The sequence below is a fragment of the Pseudoliparis swirei genome, chromosome 8, assembly GCF_029220125.1.
Source record: "Pseudoliparis swirei isolate HS2019 ecotype Mariana Trench chromosome 8, NWPU_hadal_v1, whole genome shotgun sequence".
Classification (NCBI taxonomy): Eukaryota; Metazoa; Chordata; class Actinopteri; order Perciformes; family Liparidae; genus Pseudoliparis; species Pseudoliparis swirei.
The window spans coordinates 16,732,356-16,756,632 of NC_079395.1; the positions used below are offsets into that span (position 1 = coordinate 16,732,356).

The 24,277-nt window shown below is 45.8% G+C and overlaps 2 protein-coding genes across 5 annotated transcripts; one reads left to right on the forward strand and one right to left on the reverse strand.

Annotated features, from left to right (window-relative positions):
- Nucleotides 1–6,256: 6,256 nt before the first annotated feature.
- Nucleotides 6,257–15,954, reverse strand: ss18 (SS18 subunit of BAF chromatin remodeling complex). 4 transcript variants are annotated; one of them, XM_056421394.1, is made up of 11 exons: nt 15,807–15,954; nt 15,283–15,359; nt 15,114–15,198; nt 13,926–14,082; nt 12,479–12,709; nt 12,158–12,328; nt 11,771–11,848; nt 10,665–10,787; nt 9,123–9,253; nt 8,603–8,665; nt 6,257–7,813 (listed from the first exon to the last, which is right to left on the reverse strand). In XM_056421394.1, the coding sequence occupies exons 1-10, from the start codon at nt 15,873–15,875 to the stop codon at nt 8,648–8,650; spliced, it is 1,140 nt and encodes a 379-aa protein (XP_056277369.1). In that variant the 5' UTR covers nt 15,876–15,954; the 3' UTR covers nt 6,257–7,813; nt 8,603–8,647. The 4 variants fall into 4 exon arrangements, 1 of the variants encoding a protein (XP_056277369.1); XR_008832596.1 differs by having other exon boundaries at nt 8,603–9,253; XR_008832597.1 differs by lacking the exon at nt 11,771–11,848 and having other exon boundaries at nt 8,603–9,253.
- A 626-nt stretch (nt 15,955–16,580) lies between these two features.
- psma8 (proteasome 20S subunit alpha 8) lies at nt 16,581–19,982 on the forward strand. Its single transcript, XM_056420865.1, has 7 exons — nt 16,581–16,775; nt 17,561–17,687; nt 17,872–17,996; nt 18,455–18,577; nt 18,674–18,793; nt 19,328–19,390; nt 19,478–19,982. The coding sequence occupies exons 1-7, from the start codon at nt 16,674–16,676 to the stop codon at nt 19,571–19,573; spliced, it is 756 nt and encodes a 251-aa protein (XP_056276840.1). The 5' UTR covers nt 16,581–16,673; the 3' UTR covers nt 19,574–19,982.
- The last annotated feature ends 4,295 nt before the right edge of the window (nt 19,983–24,277 follow it).

Genomic DNA, 24,277 nt, shown 5'->3' on the forward strand with positions numbered 1-24,277 from the left:
GAGCACACAGTTCAAAGCGGGGGACTCTTCTTTTTTTTTTGGCCAAATATTTTCAAAGCAATCAGAGACTCTGGGAGGTGGAATTCTCTTACCTAATCAAACAGCAAATGTAACCCAGCGCTTGATTAAATATTGAGCTTAGGAGTTTCAGATATCCTTTTACACTGGCCTGCTGGCATCTGGCAGCGAGGGAGCATCAAACTCCCATAAGTCTCAGGAGTTGGTCCACTCTGGAAAAAGTGCTGAGCCAGCGAGTCAAACAGGAGGAACGCCACAGTGAGTGAGAGCAGATCGAGCGTGCATCAATCGGGCGTCTTCTTGGCGTCACCTAATGAGGTCCAGGTGAGCGATGCTGTTCAATCTCAGAATGATGATGCCTTAAGTCAGTGCTACGTTATAAAGCAGCATTTGTCATTTTTTGACGTGCCACAGTATGGGAAGAAGCGCAGGCGTACATAATACATGTATTGGCTGATGGCTGAATTCCATTTTGCTGCCTCAGTTTTGAGTGTCCCGGTGTTTTATTCTTTTTTTCTTCCCACGGGGCACTTGTATAGAACAGAGATATTGTTGAAGTTGTTATAATATCATGCAATTTTCATGAAATGATGATGCGTTTCATTCTGTAATTGCCACCCATCGCAGCAGTCATCATCGTGACCTCTGCCCTGTGGGTTCAATTCACCGCGCAGGGGATTCACAGGAAACAAATGTTCCCCGCGCTGCTAATGCAGGTAGAGCAATTGCTTCACAATAAAAGCATCCCACTGGGGAAAACCAACCGTTATTGTGAAGCAGTAACAGGAAACACAATGCATGTGTCACTGACATTGCATTCAGCCAATGATTGTCAAAGAAAAAAAAGAATGTGTCTCAAAACTATGAACGTTGTTTTGTTGCAGCGACTTCCCTGTTCCAGGAGTGAGTGCTGTGGTATTAAATCTGGTAAAATCTGGTGAAATCTGGTGAAATCTGGTGAAATCTCAGGGTTAGAACTTCAATGTTATTTGCCACATTGCGTTGTTGTCTGCGGTTGGTCTGGTTGTCCATGGTTATCACACCACTAGTTCAGATTGCCGTCCAAAGAAGTCCATGTTTACTTGAAGTTATAATTCCATGTATCATTGAAGCTATACCCTCAAACAAATCCAGAGGGCCCTTTGACATTTGCCCCTCTGTTTCCCGATGCCTAAACACCCGTGTGTTCCGGCTCCCCGCTCAATATCCAGCCTCACATCAAATACCTGTTCAACTTTCTTTTTTTTCCCCCCACCATCTTTTCTTTTTTTGTATTTCCGCTCCCCCGCTCTTACCATTGTATGGTTCGACCTTGAGTGAGATGCTGTCAGGCGATTTTTTTTTTTTTTTAGAACATAAGCGTTGCAGTTTCCCATAATCCACCGGGAGAGTTGAGGTGAGAGCGGTGGCCCACTCGCACTCTGAGTGGCTGGCAGCGGATCAAAAGCAAACGAGGTTCCTGAGCTCATTCCAATTATAACAGCACACACTATCAACTACAAATACAAACAGCACGTAAGTGATAGCGCTGGTGGCCTGGAGGACCGCTGCCAGAGAGCAGGCAGCATGCTAATCAGGATACCTCTCGCCATGGGCTATTTAGGGAATAGCGTCTTATCCCACCAATTCCCCATGCCTAAGCCAGGGAAACGAACAAGGAAAAGGGGAGTGAATTCCCTGGGTGCGCAGTCCAAGGACAAAATATAGAAAATGGATCTTTATCTTTGCTGTCGGCCAATATCCATATTAATTACGACCCCAAAAAAACACATTGCATTTGTGCTGAATAAAAAATAAAGAGATTTGTCAAACACGCAGCTACACATCTTGACCACCCTCCTATCAGTTCATTTCCTCGTGTTAATTCGTTCATCAAACAACTGAAATAATCTATTTTTTTTCCCCTTTCAAATCTATCGTCGGCATTTGTTGACTCCACTCAGCTGGCATCACACGCTCCACCCTGTGTGGTTTGACCTTTGCAAAAACAGGAAGTGGAAAGATTCTCAGTCATGCGCACGCGGCTTCACGCGGTTTGTTGCCATTCGTGTGATTGTTCACGACAACGTCTTCCCGAGCATCCCATTGTCGTCGGCCAATCCGGGAAAGTGATTTTACGTCATTGTCATGGGGGAAGGAAGTGAGATGTTGGGAGCGAATTCTGTGGCAACGCCCCCACACACACATACACACACACACACACACACACACACACACACCTCTCTCCACCCCCCACATCACTCGCACGGACAACCCCTCAGAGTTTGGCAACTCTCCAGAGCCACGCAGGGGTGGCGGAGTACAGCGGGAGTCTGAGTGAGAAGCACACATTGTGCACCGCGGGACCCCACCAGCCCCGGCCCGAAGGCACAACTCTCAAGGACATGGAGAACTGGGGCAGAGAACTTCCAGGCGTCCCACTGGTAGGGCGGGCTGAGGGGGGAGAAGAAATACTAAAAATGAGGGAAAGTTTCCAACGTATCTCTCTGTGTGTGTGAAATGCGTCGGGCCTTCTCTCGGTCATGTAAACACCAAACGTGTGTTTGTTTGTTTCGGCAAAGAACGTCTAAATGTGTTCTTCGGGTGAGACGAAACCGGATGAAAACCCTATTTAGTGCCATAAGAAATGGGGTCAGACCGGGGGTCACGAGTCACAGGTGGGTTGTTGCATCGGGGATGTGGTTCCAATGAAGGAACACTAAACGCCACGTGGATGCACATATCTGTGTTTGTGTTTCTATCTCCGTGTTTCCAGTCTCTGACCTCCTAGTCAAATATAATTACTGACCTTCTGCAACACGGCACCAACTGATACATGTGAATCGATGGCTCAGATAGCCTGTGGTGGGACTGTAATTCTAGGTTTTTGCAAACGAATAAAACTGTAATCTGAAGAATGGAAATTTCCCTTCACTGTTGTGCTAAACCCAATAATTCTGGTGATATTTACTCGTTACAGTGTGCGATACTTCTGCAAAACAACATCAATCTGTTTTTCTTGTTGTATATATCGAGTTGTGCAGAGTGCACGCTGGAACAAGCTTTTGGAAGCAGCAGCTTTCCCCCCTCATTGTCCTTCCAGTCAGGAGCTTCGGTTGTCTGTGGATCAGCCCCCTCTCTCTCGGCACCGGGGGGAAGGAACCACACGGTCCTGAGATGGAGTACCCCCAACCAAACCGTACCACATCGACCCACGCCACCATCCTGGGCCTCTAATGGAAGTCCTGGGCATCCAGACACCTCCCCCGCTCCCACGCGGACGTCAAGTAGCGCTCTCCTCATCATTGGAAGCAGCGGGCCTCACAGCCCTCCTTTTCTCTCCCCGCTACCGGCTTTGTGGGAGCATGGCGGGCACATGTGTCCAGATGAGCACGTTCTAATTTGCGGGCCCAGGTTAACGCTCCGCCAGAGGCCCCTGAGGATCAATAGCTTTATTTCCCTAAAACGCCGGCGTGGGGAGAACCAGCTCACGGGGTGCTTTTAATCCCGCCATAGTTCCAGTGACGACTGTGCCGTATTGATTGCACCCGTGTGGAACTACGTGCGCCTTCTGGGGAAGGATCTATTTGTGTCACCCTGGGCTGGGATGGGCGCTCCGCTGGAGGAGCGGAGAGCTCAGCCAATGGAGGATGCCAAAAACATCAAAACAGCCATGTTTACAGATTACCCAAAGGGAAAGCAAATTACAGCAATTATGCAGGCTGTGGGAATACTGATATCAGCATACCTGCTATTTCACTCAGAGACTACTTTTATGGGCCGAGCACACACACAAAACAGCACACTCAATTTGATTTGATGGCTAAGCCCTCGGAAAAAACGGCGGGATTTAAACAAAGCATCGGATGCATGCAAAACAGTCGCGCGTCCAGGGGATCGATCGCGCTATTTGTGCGCGTCAGCTCCCCCCCCGCCCCCAAGAAAATTTGTCACTTGTTTTGAAAACTAGCCGTGACAGTTTACACAGATGTCTGTTTGGCAAGTGTACGTCTCAGGACGGGCGTAACGACGCACGTGTAATATTGAACATCGACTCGGCCGTTTCTTTCCCAAACAATGGCAATTAATCTTTGTAAACACTGCAAATTGCTTCACAGAAAACTCATTTGCCCTCGCAGCATTTATCCCATACATCAGCGCAGAGACAACACACACAGAGTGGGATCCGAATCACGGGCCTTTGTTTGCATCTGTGGTGACATATTCATGACTGGGGCCATAATAGTCAGATTCCTGTTATATCCCCCAGGGAGAGCAGAGAGAATGGTGTCACATCCAATTACTGCGGCACACTGTAGTGGTAAATCATAACTCGTGCCATGAACTCTGGAATATAAGTACACACACACACACCTACCTACACACACACACGCTGCACGAGCGACGCGAGACAACAGTGACATCAACATTGATAGAATATCGGAAAACACATTCTGCTGGTAACTTGGAGGTCATGTATGGATTACACGGGGAAATGGGATTGGCTGGAGGCTGCTGGCCATCTTCTCAAAACATAAATTGACACACATAAGATCTGGGAGGCAAGTGAGGCGGACGAGCGTTTGCCCGGGATTTCACGATTATGGATTCGCTCGCCAGGCGTGCAGGAATTGAAATAGCAGATGAGGACCATGATGCGCTCCTTCATTGGAGGGATGAACAGCCGGTGGTCGCCGGGGTTCACCTTCTCCATCCTCGGCGCCAATGAGATGCTTCGTTTTTCTCTCTCCTGCAGAGGTGGAGTGACTGCCTTTGTCTTCGCTCCTCCGCGGTCGTCTTCTGGAGGCCTGGTGGTGGTGTGGTGGCTGGAGGCTACCTCAGCGGTGCATAGCCCCGCTTCACCCTGGAGCGGTTGCAACGCTCCTGCCCAATAAAACAGGCTGAGTCCCCAGGGCCCCTCCCTCAAGCCTCCAGTCAGCGCTTGTTTTTGCACCATTTATTTAGTGTGACACATCTCCAATTAAACTGTGGAGGCTGCTGCATTCCCCCCATAACTACCTCTTATACCTCCCCATAGACTTTCTGTCACACTGAGAGTGTGGGTATGGGAGAGTGAAAGGGTGAGCTAGAGAGAGAGAGAGAGAGAGAGAGAGAGAGATCACATCTTGCCTGCAGCTATGATCACAATGTCATTTTCCCCTCAGTGGTTAGGAGCCTCCTCTGATAGGTGCCCTGCATTATAATTATCAAAATATTGAACAAGATAATCATCCCATTAAATGTTGCTGCCACTTCCCTATTTGCCTTCTTCCAACATGCGTGGAGCAATGGCCTCCTGAAAGCTTTTTACACCGACTCACACAGCCAAAGGCATCTTTAGTGCATCTCCGTCACGTGCGTAATGCAGATTCTCACTGCTGCAGAATACCTCACGTCAATTTTACATCCACGAGCGTTTAGAGGAGATCTTTCATAGGAGGGTATAGGAGTCTCCTCGCCACCTCCTCTTCATCCCCCCCCCCCCCCCCAACGGCCCCAGACAGTCACAGGAGGAGTGACTTTGTCCGACCCCAATACCGTCTGCGAGAGCGCAGCTGAGGGCAGCAGCTGCCAGGGAGGACTGGTGGGGGAGCGCCCAAAACGCCGGCTCTGCCAAGCAAAGGGGCCGGGGGGAGCCCCAGTGGCAGCTGGGAAGGGTGGGGCGGCCAGCTGTGGAGCAGCAGGACGGAGGGGTGACTATAGGAGATGCCACTAAACCGGAGCAGGGTTTACGCAAATAAGTTATATATATATATATATATATACATAGAGGCACTCAAAAAAGTTGACACTTCTGCTCTACACACACACAAACCCACCCCCACACACACACACACACATCATCCCCACTAAGGCAACCCAAGCTGCCCGTGGCCCTCTTAACTTCCAACACCCACTCTCCCATCACGTGCTTCGGCCACACATCTGGTGCGCCATCTGTATCACTCCCCCCAATGTGACAGGTAGTCCCTCTCCCTCTCTGGAGGGAGCGGAGGGGGGAGAGAGAGAGGCGCGCGCAAGGTATTTTGGGTGTAAATGTGCTCTGGACCTCTCTGGATGCATCTGGACAGAGCAGACATGCTGCTGCGCGGCGCTGGGTCATTATCGGTCGGAAACTGATTACCAGAGAGCGGCCGGAGACCAAAACAATTAGATCACGAGTCACGTTTTGACGGCGCGCGCGCGCCATCTACATGGATCATATTGTGTGGTGGTTCGTATAGCGTCTCCATGAAGAAATAACACGAGTCATAACATATAAAGATTCTTCTGATTTATTGTAATGTACAGTTATACATTGCCATGACACACACGTGACCACTTGGATGGGGGTGCAGAACGCCAAATATTAAAACAGCCATATCAACAATATCGGAGGACCAATGAAATACTCCGCTGTACATATGGGGATCAATAAAGTATGCACTTTAAAAACAAAATACCAAGCCAGTGATATAAAACTGCACAACCGGTCTTTACTGTGAAAGCACAGGAATTCATCCGAGAACATTATTTTCACATCTTATGTTACATATTTGACAGTAACAATCTGTATTATTCCCACACACACACACACTTTTTGAATGACATCAACGTCGACGTTTATTCAAAGGGGGATTCCAGCATCGTCAAGACCAACAACAAAAGTCCTTGTCAGAAACATGTATTATACCGAGTTTGATCTTTTTCGTTCACCAATTTGCAGTCAGCAGACACGACCGAGGAGCCTGGAGAGGGGAACAGGCTCCAGAGATCATCGACTGCAATTTGCAGTGGCATCTGCTACACGTCACCTCTTAGGCCACATCTGTCCAAAAGAGGCCAGTGGCCAAAGTTATGTGGTTTAAAAAATAAAAAAAATAATAAAAAAAAATTGGTAACAGGTTGTTTTTTCTTCTTCTTCTTCACAGACTTAAATACACAGCTTTACACAGAATGTGTTTTCAGACATGACGTTTGCATTTGTCCATCAAGGAGTTCCCATGCATGTCAATTAATGTTGCATTTTTACACAGAGAATGAATACGGTGCCAATGTCACGGATGTAGCAAATACAATTGAATCGTTCAAAAAAGGTACAATTCAACAAATAAAAAAAACAACAAAGAAAAGAATGTGCTGGATGGGACCATCATAAAAAAAAAGAAGAAAGAAAAACATTGACACGTACACATGAAATAAACAACACGGCTAAAGTACTCGTTTCCAATGTCTTATACAAAGTTAGCTTGATCTAAAAAGCATAAAATATATGTTTACATCATCACATACATCAAGACACGTACCATGGCCTAGCCGGAAGTTCATCTGGTGCATTATTTCATCTCCAGGCCCCCACACATCGCCCGAGTGCTGGCATTATTGCTGCTCTTGAACAAGGAGCTGACGGGCCGAGAAACAATGCGCCACCGTAGATTGAAACTGTACATTTGAAATCATCTCCGATGTCCAAAGTTGTGTTGGCCCGCTTCGCAATCTGCAATGCGAGAGGATAAGGCAGTTCCACTTGTAAGGCATTGCTGCTTTGAGACCTACTGGACCAGAGGGCGGGGGCCAATGGACATGATGAACAGAATACATTTCATCGGCGAGGATCGGAGCCCAAAGAGAAGTGGGGTGGGAGAAGGAGGAAGGGGGGGGGGGTGTATCTTGTATGTTTGAGTGTTGCATGTTCTTGTCTGAGAATCTCCGTGAGCTACAACCATCATTTCGGTCTGCTTAGCATTTGACCAGAGGTCAACGCTCAGGCAGATCATATCGGAGCTGTGTGGGTTGCTGTGACCATCTCTCATTGCTGGTAATTCCCATACTGGCCCTGTGGGGAGAAATGTGACAGACTTGGTGTTACTGAACCTTCTCAGAGGACGCACAGTCAACGCCGTTATTCACGCAATCCCAAATCGGGTGTAAACAAACATCTGGGGTTTGTGCCGCATCATCATGCCAACCATGATTTATGGCTGCATGTGCTGGTGTTGACCAGCAGGTGGCAGCATGGCCTCACATACATTCTAACTTTATACCTGAGGTTCCAGCAGCAACATGGCCGAGGACACGAGATATTCCATGTTATATAGCAGACACTCGTTTCAAGTGCGACAAAAGCAGTCGATGCGATCTCAACAGGGGTCGAAGTATGTGTTTGGCATGGAGGCGAAATACAATGGACACACATTTTGATACACAAACTTTGATCTGACAGTCCCGATATGCAAAACAATTTCTATTCCAAAATATTTATATGGCATTCTCATCAGCACAATAGGGAAATTATCAAAACCAGTAGAGGAAATTGAAGAGATTAATGACCCAGCCAAAGCAGTAAACTGTTGGCTGCCTCACTGCAGACAAAGCATGCTGTGTTTCTGGACCTCATAACTTACAATTCGACCCCTGGTTAATAAAAAAAGATGTAAAAAGATTGTACCAAAGATTTGTTTTAAATAATAAGTTGTTTAAAAAAACAAACATTAAAGAACAAAAAAGAGAAAGATGGAAGAGAGATAAAGACAAAAGAGAGACAGAAGAATCAAAACAAATGCAAATTAAGGCTAGGTGGTCAAACGTCTTGATTGGACGTTGAGGTCTTCACAGCAACCATTACCTTTGCTTCTTACAGAGCTAGTCAGGGGTTCAAATCCCCGGGTCTTTATTTCCTGATGTGCCCCTGAATATTCAAAGATAAAGATATCAAAGTGCAGCTGTGGTCCCCACATAAGACCACAGGCAAAGCAGGGCAACAAATAGATCTCCCCTTTAAACACAACAGCGTCACGTTTCAGGAAGAATCCTCGTAAAGCCCTCATATTTCACTAAATTTATTTATTTTACCTTCGTAGCTGGGATATATATATATATACATATATATCGACGGCTCAACTAAACAAGTGAAAGACAATAGTAACACATGCACTCTTTTGGAAAGAAAATATTTACCCCCCCCACCCCAATTTGCCAGCATGTCAGCATGCAAAACATACTCTTTTAATATTTACGTTCTAACTTCACTCATATTGGTGTCACTACACAAAATATACAACTTAGTCATAAACTGAATCCGGGACGAACTAAGACCGACCTATGGACTAGTCGCTGTGACTGTCCGGTGTTGTTGGTATACTCACCTGGTCATAGCCGTAAGGGCGTTGCTGCTGGACCTGAGGGGATCCAGGTTGAGGAGGCCGATAGCCCCCATACTGCTGCCCCTGCCCCTGAGGGTAGTTGGGATACTGTCCTGGGGCACTCTGGGCTGGACCTACGACAGAACGATGACGACTCAAATTAAAACGATGCACCGAGTCAACGATAACCAGTTTGAAAACGCCGTTGGGCGGAGTCAACCCGATCTGTCACAGCAGCCCCATTGCACACGTTGCCCTGTAACGCAGTGCAGGGTTTCGGGCTCATCCCCATGCTTCAGATGGAGATGGGAAACTGGAACTCAGGTTTGGACTCGGAGGAAACCCAGTGTGAAAAAGGCCCGTGTTCTGCTCATTAACTATTTTTCGCTTCCTACTTGTTGCTCCGAGAACTCAAGGGAATCCCTGTAGGTTTACTACCACTAATGGGTTGCAATAAAAAAAAATAAAAAAAAAGAGGGAGAAAAAAAGCTGATTGATGACAAAAGACAGGATGGCGGACACGTCGGATCCATTTGGTACAGGCTGCCTGCGTGTCTGACTCGGTAATGAATGAGAATGAGTCGGGTTGGAGCCGAGCAGTGGTTTCCTAATGCGACGAGACAGAGAAGATTCTGTTGGTCTTCATTAGAGGAGCGTGCTTCATCATTAAAAAAAAAAGGAGAACAAATAAATCACTCCATCAGCCCCCGTACACTGGAGCCACCTGTGCAGGTGCTGCAGAGGACCACGCAACGCTCGGCTGTGGCTGAAGTCAAATGAGGCCCACGCAGCATCGTTAGGCGCCCGATGCTGGGGAGCGTAACCTTGCGAGGGCCGGCGAGAGAAGGCGTGCGCCAGATGGATCTCACCTCACAGCCTCCGCCTCTCCCGCGAGCTCATTACTAACACGATGAGTGATGGAAAGTTCTGGTGACAAATGGGACGTAGAAGAAAAAGACCACAGAGCTGCAGAAGCTGACATACTTACACAACTCGTGGACAACTTTTTTTTTTTATTTTCGACGCACTTTACGTTATTCTTTTTTTTTTTTTTAAACAGAGACCAAACCGTAATAGGTTTAAGTCAATTAAGAGCTGCAACCGAAGTTGCCTAGACTTTTCTCATTTCAGGTTTGAATGTTGTTTGGCTGGCAGTCCACCCACACACACACACACACACTTTGCCCCGTGTCTGTACCCATCAGCCAAACCTCCCCTCCCACTCCCTCAGAACAGCGTGTCATATCAAACTGTAGCACCAGGAGAAATGCTAATGTGGTGCCAGCAAACCACTAGACTGATTAAAATATCCCTTCAATCCCCCAACCGTTCATGAAGGTGGTTCTTTAATTCCTTGCTCTGGATGATGCCTTGACATGCCTTTGGCACAGTTACATTTCCAAGGGGCAGCAACTCACTCAGGAAGAATTATTAGTCAACAGTATCAAAAAAAGAAAAAGAAAGCAGAAAGGGGGGAGCGAAAGAGAGCGGAGAGCGCCTCCTGCAGGACAGATGTGTGCCACTATCGGAGAGGGAGCCACTCACCATAGCCCTGCTGCTGGGGAGGGTAGCCCTGCTGACCCGGGTACTGCTGCGGAGGAGGGTAGCCCTGCTGCTGGGGAGGGCCTTGCTGGTACGCTTCTTGCTGTTGGCCATACTGGGCATTACCTTCAAGGGGCAACCGCAGGCAATGTGAGCAACATGTGCACAACAGCAATGTTTGAGCCAGCCATATTTTAAGAACTCTTGGGTTGGGGGGGGGGGGGGTTGTATCAAAGTGGCTGGACTGTATTTTCTTCAAAGAAAAGAAAAAAGGAAAGCGTGTGTGTTTGAAAAAGGTCAAATGGGGAAATAGTGTAGACAGCAGAAGAAAACAACAAATAAGTAAATGTTAATTAGAAAAAGAAGGTGAATGAGCAGTTCATTATGAATCTGTTGTCTTTGTGACTCATCAGTGTGGCTGCTGATGTCATAACACCACCCCAACACCACCTCAACACAGACACATGGAGGCATTTGGCAGGATGTCAAGTGTTATATTTAGAGAATGATACAGTGGTAGCATATTTACTCGAGCTGCTCTTCTGCAAATCAGTGTGCACAATAATCAGTGTATCGCCAAAGAATGGCAGTCCGCTTCAAGCACTTGCAACTTGGCAATACGATCGCTCTGTTATTACGACTCCAAACACGCAAACAGGTAGCACGCCACGGAGTTGTGGAAGTATCCTCTGGCATTATATTGTGAGAATCTGAAGGATTGACATTTTACTTCAGACAACTTCGACCATTAAGACTCACATAGGACTGTCCCTGACCTTCCTTGGTGGAGCATCAGTCACGATTTGGGGGGGCGGCGGTGGAATGGCACTACAACACTGGGTAGGTGCCAACTTGTTCATGGGCTGCAACACCTTTTTGGACAGGGTGCACTCTCTCTCGCATGTGGGAGTTTTCCTCGAAATTAAGAGGCCATATTTTTGTCTTTGATGAAGCCCAAAGTCACTTTGATTTCCCAGAAAATAATGAAGAAACTGAGATGTTGGTTTGGTCACAGTCTCTTTGCATCATTTGTGTTTTAACACAACTCCTGGGCTGAATTTCTCTTGGGTTTTGTTGTTGTTCTCCAAGTGGCTGGAGGGTTCTCCTACCTTCTGAGGCTCCCTGTCCTGCGTGACTGTACTGGTCGCCATAGTAGTCTTCTTGCCCTGGGTACTGCTGAGGGGGTCCTACATACACATACACACAACATACACACAAGTAGATTCAAGGTGTTGCTGGATTGGTTGTGTGGGGGGGAAGAGTGGAGAGGATGGGTTTCCTTGCCGCTAGTTCTCGTTAGAAAGCTTTCTTTTGGTCACTCGACTAGTTGTGTGATTGGAGGCTTTAGATTACGTGTTTAGTCATCAAGATGTCTGTGAGCTGCAGAAGTGGAAATTGAGAAGAACAAGAGTAAGAAATGCAGGAGGGCGGGTTAGGAAGAAGAAAGGCCAACGCTCACAACTTGCACACTTCGCAGACACACTTGGGGGGTATACCTTGCTGGGGGGGTCTGTAGGGCGGCATGGGCCTCTGGCCCATGACATGGTTCCCTTGGTTGGCCTGGCCCATCATGCCCATTGGGTTCTGTTGACCTTGGTAGTGCTGTGCACCACCACCAGGAGGCATGTTATACTGCTGAGAGGGAGGCTGCTGGTGCATTGTGGGGCCTGTTGCACACCAACAAGAAGAGTCAATTCTCAAACTGTACCAGGTACCAAAAAAAACCCATACAAGCGGCATCTGGCTCATCAAATGCAGATGGACGATGAAGCACCAATATGGCGGGTAAATGGAAATTAACAAATGAGTTTATTTACCTTGAGTTGGCTGCATGTTCATGTTTGGCCGGGGCCCATAGTTCCCCATGGGCTGGCCCTGGGCTATGTTCATTGGGCTCTGAGCTGGTACGCCCTGGGCAGGAGGGACGGCGTGATTGTAACCACCCATCGAGCCATGGCCGCTGGGGGGCATATTCATAGAGCCACTGGGCATGTTCGGGGGCTGGTTGGGGCCTGGAGCGGGCCCTTGCATGGGCATGTGATTAGGCCCTGGAAAACAACAGCAGAGGAGTCATGACTTGACTTTAGAAGGCATCACCATCATATTTCATTCACTTTTGTGTAATAGAAAAATAAATGATTGTGTTTTTATTCAGACATTTACTTTAAAACATCTTGACATTGGCAGCTTTACTAATATATCAGTCATTAAACTACAACACATGATAAAGTTATATTTACCTTCACTCAACACTCGTTTTTACAGAATTTAGTGCGTAATTAATTCTGTAACTCAATGAAATCTCTGCAGTTAGCTTAATTATGTAGCCAAGCAGGACTGCTCACCGGCTGCTTACAGTTTAACTGCTCTCCTCATGCCAATTTTAACAGATTTGTTGTTCACAATGTAGTATTAGAGAAAAATAGGTTGCATGAGACTGTTTGACCAAAGGAGTGTAGTACTAGTGAGCACATGTGCAGTAGCGATCAGTCAGGTGGTCGGGACGGGTTAGGGCGCAACACGTGTTATTGTAATTTATCACCTGCACCTCGGTCCAACCAGTCCATTTGTTTTTGCATCTTTTTTCATTCCTTGCATGCAACATTTAGAGCTGATCTATTCACAAAAAGCCACTGAATCTTTCATATTTAAAATTTAGAAAGATTTCCATCGCGTCAGGATTTACTATTGGTCGCTAGTGACGAAGTTAATGTGTGTGTATATAAAATATTGGCTACACAGGCATTTCAAACCATCTGAAAGATGGTGCCCACCCTCAAGCCACCTCAAGCAATACCATTGTATTGTGATACATTTAGATTTACTGTTGTAAACTTTCAAGTGATATCCAGGAAACATCGAGGCACAGCGCGTTTAAAAGCAACCCTAAAGTTGCAACATGTTTGGATTTCTAATATGGTCTTAGACTTTTACCATCCAGAATATACAGTACTTGCGTTGTACAGCAATCAGTGCCTGTTTAATGTTTGTTTATTAGAACATGATAAAATATATTTGCACAAAAAACACTAAAACAAATCATGATACTTGAGGGAATAAGTATAATCAAACGAAGGTCAAGTCCTAGACCACCAATGCAGGCAAATGAGTGACATCATCTCTCAGCAGTGCGACCGCCCTCACAGTTCTGTGGTGTTGCTAGGCAACCCAATTGAGACTGGGACCGAGAGAGAAGAAGGGGGAAGGAGAAAAAAAAGAACGAGAGACGAGGGAAAGAAGGTGAGAAAAGGGGGAGTCACTGACCAGGCATCTGTCCATTCATCTGGTTCTGCATGTGTGGGGCTGGAGGGCCACCGCTGACCATACCCTCAGAGGGCATGCTGTGACCGTGAGGAGGCTGAGGGGGGGGTCCACTGGGGTTCATCCCACCAGGGCCCATGGGCATATTTTGAGAGGGCGGCTGCAGGCGCACATCAGAGACACAAAAACACACATCAGCTCGCTAGAAACACATCTGAGCCAGAGCCACATGACTCAACAGGGAAAACTCTTGGCGGATTATAGCCAAGATATCTGTACAAAATGTCATAATACAGTTGAACAGATGTGCCTTAATTAATCAAAGATGCTAGCAGTTTTCAAAAGATACTGCATTAAAAAAAAAGGGACAATAACTAGGCACACAGTACAATGCATAAGTCACATAATCACTGATTTAAATGCTCGCGATGAAGTCGAACCAGGGCTCGGCCATGACACAAAAAGAGTGTGTTCAACACCATTGGATGTACTGCAGCTTTGAATACAATACTATTTATAAATCATATTTTGAACTTTTGCACATCCCCTGGAGAATATTTACTACATATTTCAGCACAGAATGACTACTTCTAAAACTGTTCAGCTCTTACAGTGTGAAACAGATGTATTGTACATATTCTCCATAGTATCTTCTTTCTGAGCAGCACTTTTTTGTATTCTTTATCGGCATTTCTTGACTTTTCTAATATTTGCTTTTATTTTATCCTCATATGTTAATCGTTATGCATGAATACACCAAAGCAAATTCATTGCATGTTGAGATACTTGAAAATTAACCTGGTTATAACACTGAAATGTACTTTTTTACAAGCATAATGGCACATAACAAGTTCACACTGGCTCTGTATCCATAAATAAAATCTACAATAGTTCAACAGATCACACTGATACATACAGGACCAAAAATAAGAAAACAACATCACTATACATTTAATTCTATACAGTTTGTTAGTTCTAACATGACTTGTTTCTTGGTCAATGTAAAACTGCATTGAACTCTTCGATCATAATACTCACTTTATATATTCTTGAGTATTGCTCAGGTGATTTACCAATACCAAAATGACTTGTGTTGGACATGAGCTAAAAACATTACCTCATGATGCAAAGAGGTCACACTATTTTTTACAATTCACCCACTCGGAACAATCAGCAAGGAACCATACTCACAGCGGGGAGAAGAGACTGCATGTTCTGATTGGAGTCTGCTATCGTGGCCAGGTACACTAAATTTCTGTGCAGCATCTGTTGATACCTGGGCAGGTGAGAAAGGTTTACGAGTCAACTTAAAATGACTAATGCTGCATACAAGAGAGGGGGGCGGGGTTCTGTAACTTACTGTGAACACTCTGCTGTTTTGCCTTTACTTTGGAAGTCCATTATACACTGGATCAGCTGGTTGTTTTCGTCAAGTAACTGCAACAGCGAAAGCACAGATTTACGTCACGTGTTTGATTACACGCTATTCATAATTAGTGACACAGAGTTTTCTGGGGGTTATTCCGCCGTAATTTGAGAACAACGGGGAGGATTGTAGGCCATTGTGTGAGGAGTGCGCGAGTCTGGCGAACAAAAGACGCGTCTCGCTAGCTAACGTTAGCTGCCCTCTGCTTACTAAACAGCAGGCCCTCATTCATCAGAAGTATAATTGTGCGCTGGCCCGGCAAATCGATCTATGACCTATCGCTCACACGTGGCGCCCTGACTCCAGGGAGATTCGTATTCACCGCGCTCTGGCCCTGCAGAACGGTTCCCGACCTGTTCGCAGTTGGACGTGGATGGGCAGCGCTACACAGATTAGCTTAGATACTAGCGACGCCTGATGCCGTTGCCTCCATTCGGAGACGCGCTCAAATGAATTACCTTTTGTATTCCGGCGGGTGTTATGTCACCCTTTCCGCGCGGCCTGTGAGGCGCAAACGCCACTGACATGGTGATGCTCTATCAAAGTATATTGAAGGAGAGCCTTAAAGTCAAAAGTGGCTAACACACTTCACAAATCCGCAGAACTCAGATCAAGCAGTTTAGAAAAAGATTCAATTTCGTAATGCAGTGGTCCGTTTTGGGGGGTGGCGGCCGTACAGCACATTTGAAAATAGTTGACTTTTTTTAATGTGTAAGTTACAGCACGACACATTGTTTTCAAATACATATCTGAAGTATTAAGATAATTCAACATATTTATTTGTATAGTTCAAAGTCACAATAAATTGGCTTAATTGAATCACGATTTCACCTATGTTTTTTCTATAGTGGAGCAGTCTAGATCTGGCCCAAAAGGCCACGGGAAAGGGAATGCTCAATAGAAAGGGGAAACACAGTCATAGCTTTCATCTATATCTATATAATAGTAATAATAATGCCGTATATGCTGCACTTGTCCAACAATAGTTGATACAAATGTCTATTAATCATAGTGTTGTGTTAAATTCAGCCACATTAACTCTCAATCTACATAGAAACCTAGAAATATTCGTATTGTAACTTTCAAATACAAAAACTAATGTTCGGCAGATCAGATAAAATAGCGAGGATTCTAATCAAACGGGAATTATATAATGTACCATGGCGGACGCGTGAACCCGTTTTGGTATCGCCCGAGTTCAGAGGTCACGCGCAGCCGCAGTTCTCAACACCGGGCAGCCAGCTCTAGCTTCGCAAATTGCTAACTAGCTGAATCATTTGGTGCACGTCTCCTTTTTTCTTGTGATTGTAACGTCTGGCAGTTCAATGGCGACAAGGTACGACAGGGCTATCACTGTCTTTTCTCCCGATGGCCATCTCTTCCAAGTCGAGTATGCACAAGAAGCTGTAAAGAAAGGCTCCACAGCGGTGAGTCCTCAAATACAACGATTGCTGAAGCTAACGATAGCCAACAAGCTAGGCTAGCGACGAGCAGACCCTCACATTGGTTTTCTGTTCAGCTAAATGTTTCTAAAACACAATGTGTTGCACTTACGGGTTGCTAATGTGAAAGTTGCTTCATGTCGCTACTTCAAGCACTTAATAGTTAATCTAACGTTAAACACTGACTATTAAAGAGTATCACTAGCAAGCGTTTTGTCGCTGTGTCACTCTCACAATAGTTTCAGTTTCAATGAGATGCCCACTAAAACTAGCTCACTCCAACAATATTTTGATCGCGATCTTCGAAGTACTTTTTTTGTTAAACAATAATATGGTGGTAGTTCTTGTAGCTTTGTATAGGGAATTCTGGAAGGATGACATTTTACGACAACTCTTGGATTGTATCCGTCCACCGTAACCTGCGATGCATCGTTAACCCTCCACCCCCTCCAAAGAATACACCAGTTACTCGAAAGAGGAATTGATAGAGTAGTCTGATTAATGGCAAGCCGATTTTGTTGGCTTGTCACTTAATTATTTGCTGTGGTGGCATATAAACTCTCAAAATTAAGTGTTTTTTTACGTCCTGAAGTCCTAACTAAATTGACAGGTCTCACTGGTGGTTGTGGAGGGCATTTCTGAGGCTGTTTGAGTTCCTGACATGCACATTACTACTTAATGCATTGTATCAACAATTTGACAATTCACTGGGGGCGAAATTATCTTTAATGCATCTCTGAAATGAATTGTGATGTTTTCTTTCACTGCAGGTGGGAATCCGAGGTAAAGACATCGTTGTCCTTGGGGTTGAGAAGAAATCGGTGGCAAAGTTGCAGGAGGAAAGGACCGTCCGGAAGATATGTGCCCTGGACGAGCACGTCTGCATGGCGTTTGCAGGTACCTCAAATGACAAAATCTTTTTCGCGAAACTGAATAATATATTTATCATGGCCGAGTGGAGTCATGGACGAAGACGAGTTGTTAAAAGCACTTTGTCTTTACAGATATCTATGTAGCACATGAAACATTGTTTGCCTTTTTATGTTTGTGTAACCATTTGACATTTTTACATGTTTTTAAGGTCTGACGGCAGATGCCCGTATTGTGATCAACAGAGCTCGGGTTGAGTGCCAGAGCCACAGGCTAACCGTTGAGGACCCGGTTACAGTGGAATACATCACACGCTACATAGCGACACTGAAACAGGTACCCAACCTTCGAACCCCTGGTGGCGGCTGTAGCTTAGTGGGGTAAGGGGGCCGTCCTGCAACCCCAAGGTTGTCGGTTCGATCCCGGCTCTCCCCATTAGTTGCAAGTCGAAGTGTCCTTGAGCAAGGCACTGAACCCCCAGTTGCTTCCCAGGCGCATCACTGCAGCCCACTGCTCCTTAATAACTAAGGATGGGTTAAATGCAGAGAACTAATTTCCCCTTGGGGATTAATAAAGTATATATCTGTATCTGTATATTAACTCTTCATTTTCGAAAAGGCATCTGTAAGATTTCACATTCATTGGGCAAGAACATTATAAAAAAGTGTTTTAGTTGCTATGCTCTCCTCGAGTCATGGTTCCCAACAACTAAAACCATAGGCTGGCTCATTTGTATCCAGGTTTTTAAGAACGACCAGTAACATCTGTTTTTACGCTGGTCGTATTATTTGTAGCGCTACACCCAAAGCAATGGGCGCAGGCCATTTGGCATCTCTGCGTTAATTGTTGGCTTTGACGATGATGGAACTCCCAGGCTGTACCAGACGGACCCTTCAGGAACCTACCATGCCTGGAAGGTCAGTAAGACTGCTCTTTCTACATTACTTGGTTCTCTGTATCGATGAATTTAATTAATAATACATTTCTGTCTCGTTCTTGTGGGGGAAACACAGGCCAATGCAATCGGCCGCAGCGCAAAAACTGTGAGGGAGTTCCTGGAGAAGAATTACACGGATGAAGCCATTGCTGGGGACAATGAAACGATCAAGTTGACTATCAAAGCTTTGCTGGAGGTAAGTCCACATTTTGTCTTTGAACTTGCTCACTTTGAATAGCAGTGATTTTAATCGTATCCTAAAGCATTCTAGTTTCAATATACAGTAAAGACAAATATTTATTTAAAAGATTGTTTGGGGCATGGCACAAATATTGTGAAATGCAAAAGAGAAATTGTCCCGCCAAAAGTATTTCCATCGACCCCCAGTATGAATTTAATAATTTCCGCCTGACTTTATCAAAGGCCACCAACTGCTTCCAGATGTAAATCGGGAAGTGGTCCGCCATAATTGTTAGGTTTTCATGCATGACGTTGCTTGTTGTGCTTGAACCTGCAGCCAAAACAAGGAGAACGCAAATAAAAGCCCAGACATTTGGCCTTGAAGTGTATTGTCTCATTTGGTGTTATCTTTGTTTGTTAAAGTAATCAAATACTTATTTATTTTCATTTAATTACCCTGCAAACTTTGTCTCGTAACCACAACATGAACATAAGTTCGAGGCTGCGGTGGTTAATCTATGCTGATTCTCTGGGATTTGTTTGGTCACAGGTTGTCCAGTCAGGAGGGAAAAATATTGAGCTGGCTATTATCAGACGGAATCAGCCACTGAGGGTGAGTCATTGCAAATTATATCTGTTTGTTTTTTTTAACCTTTTTTTATTTCATAGCTAATCATTTCTTTTCTTGGCCACTTTTTAGATTTTGGAAGCCAAGGAAATTGAGACCCTGGTGGCTGAGATTGAAAAGGAAAAAGAGGAAGAGGCAGAGAAGAAGAAGGCCAAAAAGTCCACTTGAAGTCGTTGACCAATATTTCTTTTTTTTCATTATTGCACTTGGATGACAAAAAGCATATTTGGGTTGCAAATACTAGTAAGTTTCAAAGGTTTTCTTTCTCGCTCATCTGTTTCATTGTGAAGACCTAAATCCTAACTTGAGATCTGTTGATGTTGTTCAAATGTTTCCGAGTGATACTCGCCTGCAAAGAAGAATATATATAAATTCTTATACTACCAGCTATCGAGTTGACTGATGTATAAAAGCACAGACATGGATCTTAAGCTCGGATTTAGATCTTGAACCACGCTTACAAGATGTTTTTATATCCTACACCAAACAGCGCTGATGAACTGATGTAACAAACCTGTTTGTAACATTCAGAAACCCAATGAAACTAAATGTTCAATAAAAGCGGACTTGTTTGTAACCTGTTTTTCTGGCCTCTAGATGCTGTCTATCTCTTATGGTCTTAACTAGTGGTGCGCTGATCGGTTTCTTTAAGAGGAGACTATAGGGACTTCCAAAAAAACAGCAGAAGACTTAGTTTCCCCTTCTTATCGATTATCCTCCTGCAAACTTAAGTACTGCGATAAAGATAACTACAGTTTAAAACACCAGCGGCGGAATACTGCGGCTGTAAAAGGTCTGTTTTCATCAGCAGTCTGGCACAGGCCTGGAAATGGGGAGGAGGAAAAAAAAGGTAGCTTGGATTGCTTTGTAAAGTGTTCACCTCTCCCTCAGTCATTTAAAACAAATTAGTGAGGAGCGAATGACGTGTCTAATGGTGGCCCGGCGAGACCCCCTTTGCATCCTTTTTCTTCTTCTTCCCCTCCATGTTTTTTAATTTTTTTATTTCACCCTAAATTCGCTTATCAAGCAACCGCTGCTCTGAATTCTCAACGACACAATTATGGCCGGCGGTGTGGTAGGGCTGCTTAATGGGATCCTGGCCTCAGACCCCAGTGGGAACTTCCAGGGACTTTAATCTGGAGCCCTTTGAAAAGTTGTGCCGTGCTGTGCTGAAGAGCCCCGGGGGTTCCCTCTGACTCTCACCAAAGACATAATGGTGAATGGTAAAGTCCTTCATTTAGAGTCATCTCCCCCAGCCAGGATTTCCTGAGTGGGGGCCCTGGCTGCCTCGACGAGAGCGATTTGCACATTGTCTGCAATTTGTCTTGTTTGTGAGTTTTAACGGTTGGTTGTTTGTGGTGATGTCAGAGGATCAATTAAGCCTCGCATATTACTTCCCAATATGTCATATTAAATCCTCGGAGGGCGATACAAAATTGAGGCCTGGATGACTCACTGCATTTCATCCATACGCTAATTGCCCCCATCCCCCTCCTCCCTAATACATGTCAGGTCAAACGATAAGATGATTACTGTGCTGTCGCTGCCACTGGTTTGTTGACGCGCAGGTGCTGAATCCAGCAGGTGACCAGACGGGCGATAGGTAAACTTTAATAAAGTTTACTCCAGGGGGGCGGGGTAATAATCCTCTAGCCACAGAGGTTATCTGATCCATCGTGTCAATAGAGCAAGAGCAGCTTATTTTGTGCTGCTGCTAAGTCTCCTCGTCTGTTGAACTGCTTCTGGGAAGAGTTTTCTTTCTTTTCCTTTTCCTTTTTTTCCCTCTCTGGCATTGTTGTTGCCCATAATCAGTGCTACTTTGCCTCAGGACAAAGTCCATCTCTCTCATCGCTGGCTGCTGCTCATCATTAATGCAGAAAATAATGGCTTCACCAGAGGTCATCGACGGAGGAACGAGGCCTCGGGACATGTACTCTCCGAGCAAGAACGAGCAGTGCTGCGGGCTGTCGACTGAGTGCATTGTTTGTATGCACACACACACACACACACACACAGCTTACAGGCCAATTGCACATACACATAGCAAACAGTATGAATGTGAGCACACACAACAGATTTCTTTTCTTTTTTAGCTATGCCCGCATCTCCTTTTCTCCTGATCCGTCACGCACATACACACTTTAGGCAGAGCGTGTTCTCATGTTGCGGTTAATATAGAACATGCACCGGGGAAAACAACATTGCATGGGATTGTACTATTCGGATGCACCCAACACCAAATAGTGTGGCCCTCTGAAGAAAACCCATCTCTCTCTCTTTCTCTCTCTCTCTCTCCAAGTCACAGGCAGATTTATTTCACTTTGAGGATCTACATTTTTTTTGGTGTCATTCTAATGTGCCACCACCCCCCGTGGCCATATTTCAAAGTGTAACCCTCCTGGGATGTTTAAAATGTGTCAGCTCCGAATGTCCTTAGGTCCACACAAGGCAACTGCTTCAAGGGTAGAGGAAGCATTAGACATTAGCATCCCTGTGGAACTGAGGGTTACATTAGTCTCCGGCTAACTGCTGCTGCGGAATCACCCGAGGTGCTATCGCCTTCCGCCAGCAGAGGGCAGTGTTGCATAGAAGCCGCCTCCCGCCATCATATCGCTGACACTTTCGTCCCACTTTTGGTCCTGCAGATTGACAGTGGGACTCCTCCAGCTACCAGCAGGCAGAATCAACTGGGATCTGCTTGGCACCACATCGTCTGGACACCAAAGCTCTCTGAACAATGGGATCCATCGAGGGAGCCGTGTTTTCGAAGAAATTGTCAGATGAAAAAGCAACATGGCTCGTGACCTGGAGCGATGGCCAAGCTGTCAAAGACTGTTGGGTCATAAAAGGGTACGGCTCTCAACACTGTCCCTTTTCTGCTTGTCACATGTCGACAGCTCCTCACATGCACTATTTGTGTGTGTGTGTGTGTGTGTGTGTGTGTGTGTGTGTGTGTGTGTGCAGGGTTGGCCCGCCTCCTCTTATGCCCTTTGGGGCTCTGCAGCAGTATGAAGTAAGGTCTGGGCATATTGGTGTGCTGGCTTACATATCCATAAGCGGTCAAAAATGTGTTCTCTTTTAATAGTTTGCTTCAACTCCAAGCTCCGAGGGATATATTTTGAATATCATTCTATTATCTCATATCACACATCTCATCTTCTCTGTCCTCAAATCTCTTTCCCCCCTCTTTTTTTTCTCTCTCTCTCTCCTCTTTCTTTTTCTTGAACACACCCTCCACTCTTATCATCATCACACAGAGCAACATATACAGTTTAATAACCGATAATACCGGCAGCTTCGTTTGTTGTTATATTTTTATTTTTGTCTGTCCACAGAAAAAGCTGCTGGAATACCAACCAGAGACTAAAGGTTGTGGTTTTGAGTTACCCCTCGAGAGTCACCTGTCGGGGAGTTTTGTCTCGCAGAAGAATACGAGTGCATCCTCCTCCTAATTGAAAGTAGACACCACTGAGCCGGAGAGGGAGGCCGAAGGGAGGCCGAATGAGACGGAGAGAGGCAAAGAGGGAGCAGACAGAGCAAAAATAAACAATTCCCAGGATGCTGGGGGGCCAAAAGCAAATGGCCCCGGGGGCTCCGTGACCTCTCAGGGCCGTGGCAGAAGCCAGTCACACACATCACATAGCATTACACGGGATGGGGTTACAGGAAAATGTCAGCCGACGCATAAGGAGGAACCATCAGCCCATAGGATAATTTGATTGCCCGAGGGAGGTGCAATCTTGCATTCCCACGATTCCTCTCTTTCCACCCACGCCCTCTTTTCATTGTATTTTCTGAATCTGTTTTTTTGTTCCTTTTCAGTTATTTAATGTTTTTCAATTATTGTTTGTTTGCTCTGGTAGCTACATATATTTACAAATGCACTTCCACGGAGGTTCCTGCAGTGGGTTGTGTGTGTTCAGCCCCGTCTGCCATCCCCACGGGGAGGTTACGGGCCATTGGTTTGTGGCTCGGCCTCTGATATCTTGATTTACAACCTGATCTTTGTCAAAAGCCCCCCCCCCCCCCACACACACCCAGCCACCCCCTTCCTCCACACTCTCACAGTGCCTCACTGGTCATAGAACCAATCATGTCTCGCTCTCGTGGCAGATGTGATCAAGACGCAGTAATTAAGACACGTGAAATGAGTCACCGCGCGCCACGCACCCAGAAGCAGATGTTTGGCGGGGTTTTTTTCTTCTCTTTTTCGAGATGTGCTGCTTCTTTAAAATGATCTCCCTTTTTCTCGTGACAGAAAAGGCCCGTTCCACCCTGTTGCCGCGTGCACGAAAACATGCGGCTGCATGAAACGCGTCGTGCGTTGGATGAAGACAGAGGGACGGATGGACGAGAGGGAGAGGGAGAGAGAGAGCAGATATGTGAGTGCGTCTGACAGAGAGGACAGCCCTGCAGGCTGGTCCCAGCCCTTCAGCATCCAAAATGACACATGACTGCTTTGACTTTTGTCATCCCCCCCTTCTCCTCCCCTCTCCTCCCCCCGTGCCCCCCGGAACCCAAGCCTCCAACAAACACCGAGGCTAGCATGGATACACACACACTCACACACAGTCGCACACTGTATACTGCTTAGATTACATTATCTTTATCCCCGGGACATGAGCCCTCCTTGTTGGATGACATTTGGGCTTGTGCAGCACGAAGGTTACCTTTCTTTGCCCCTGAGTTAAAGATGCCTGTCTGCGGCATGCATTTGAAATGAAGGACGGAGGAGGGGGGGGGGGGGGGGAGAAAAAAAAATCTGATGAGAAAGATTTCCAAAAGCACTTTGATCAGAGGCATCAACAGTCACGCACAAACTTGTTAAGCAGTATGTAAATTCGGGCTGATCCTGAATAAAGTTGCCAGAAT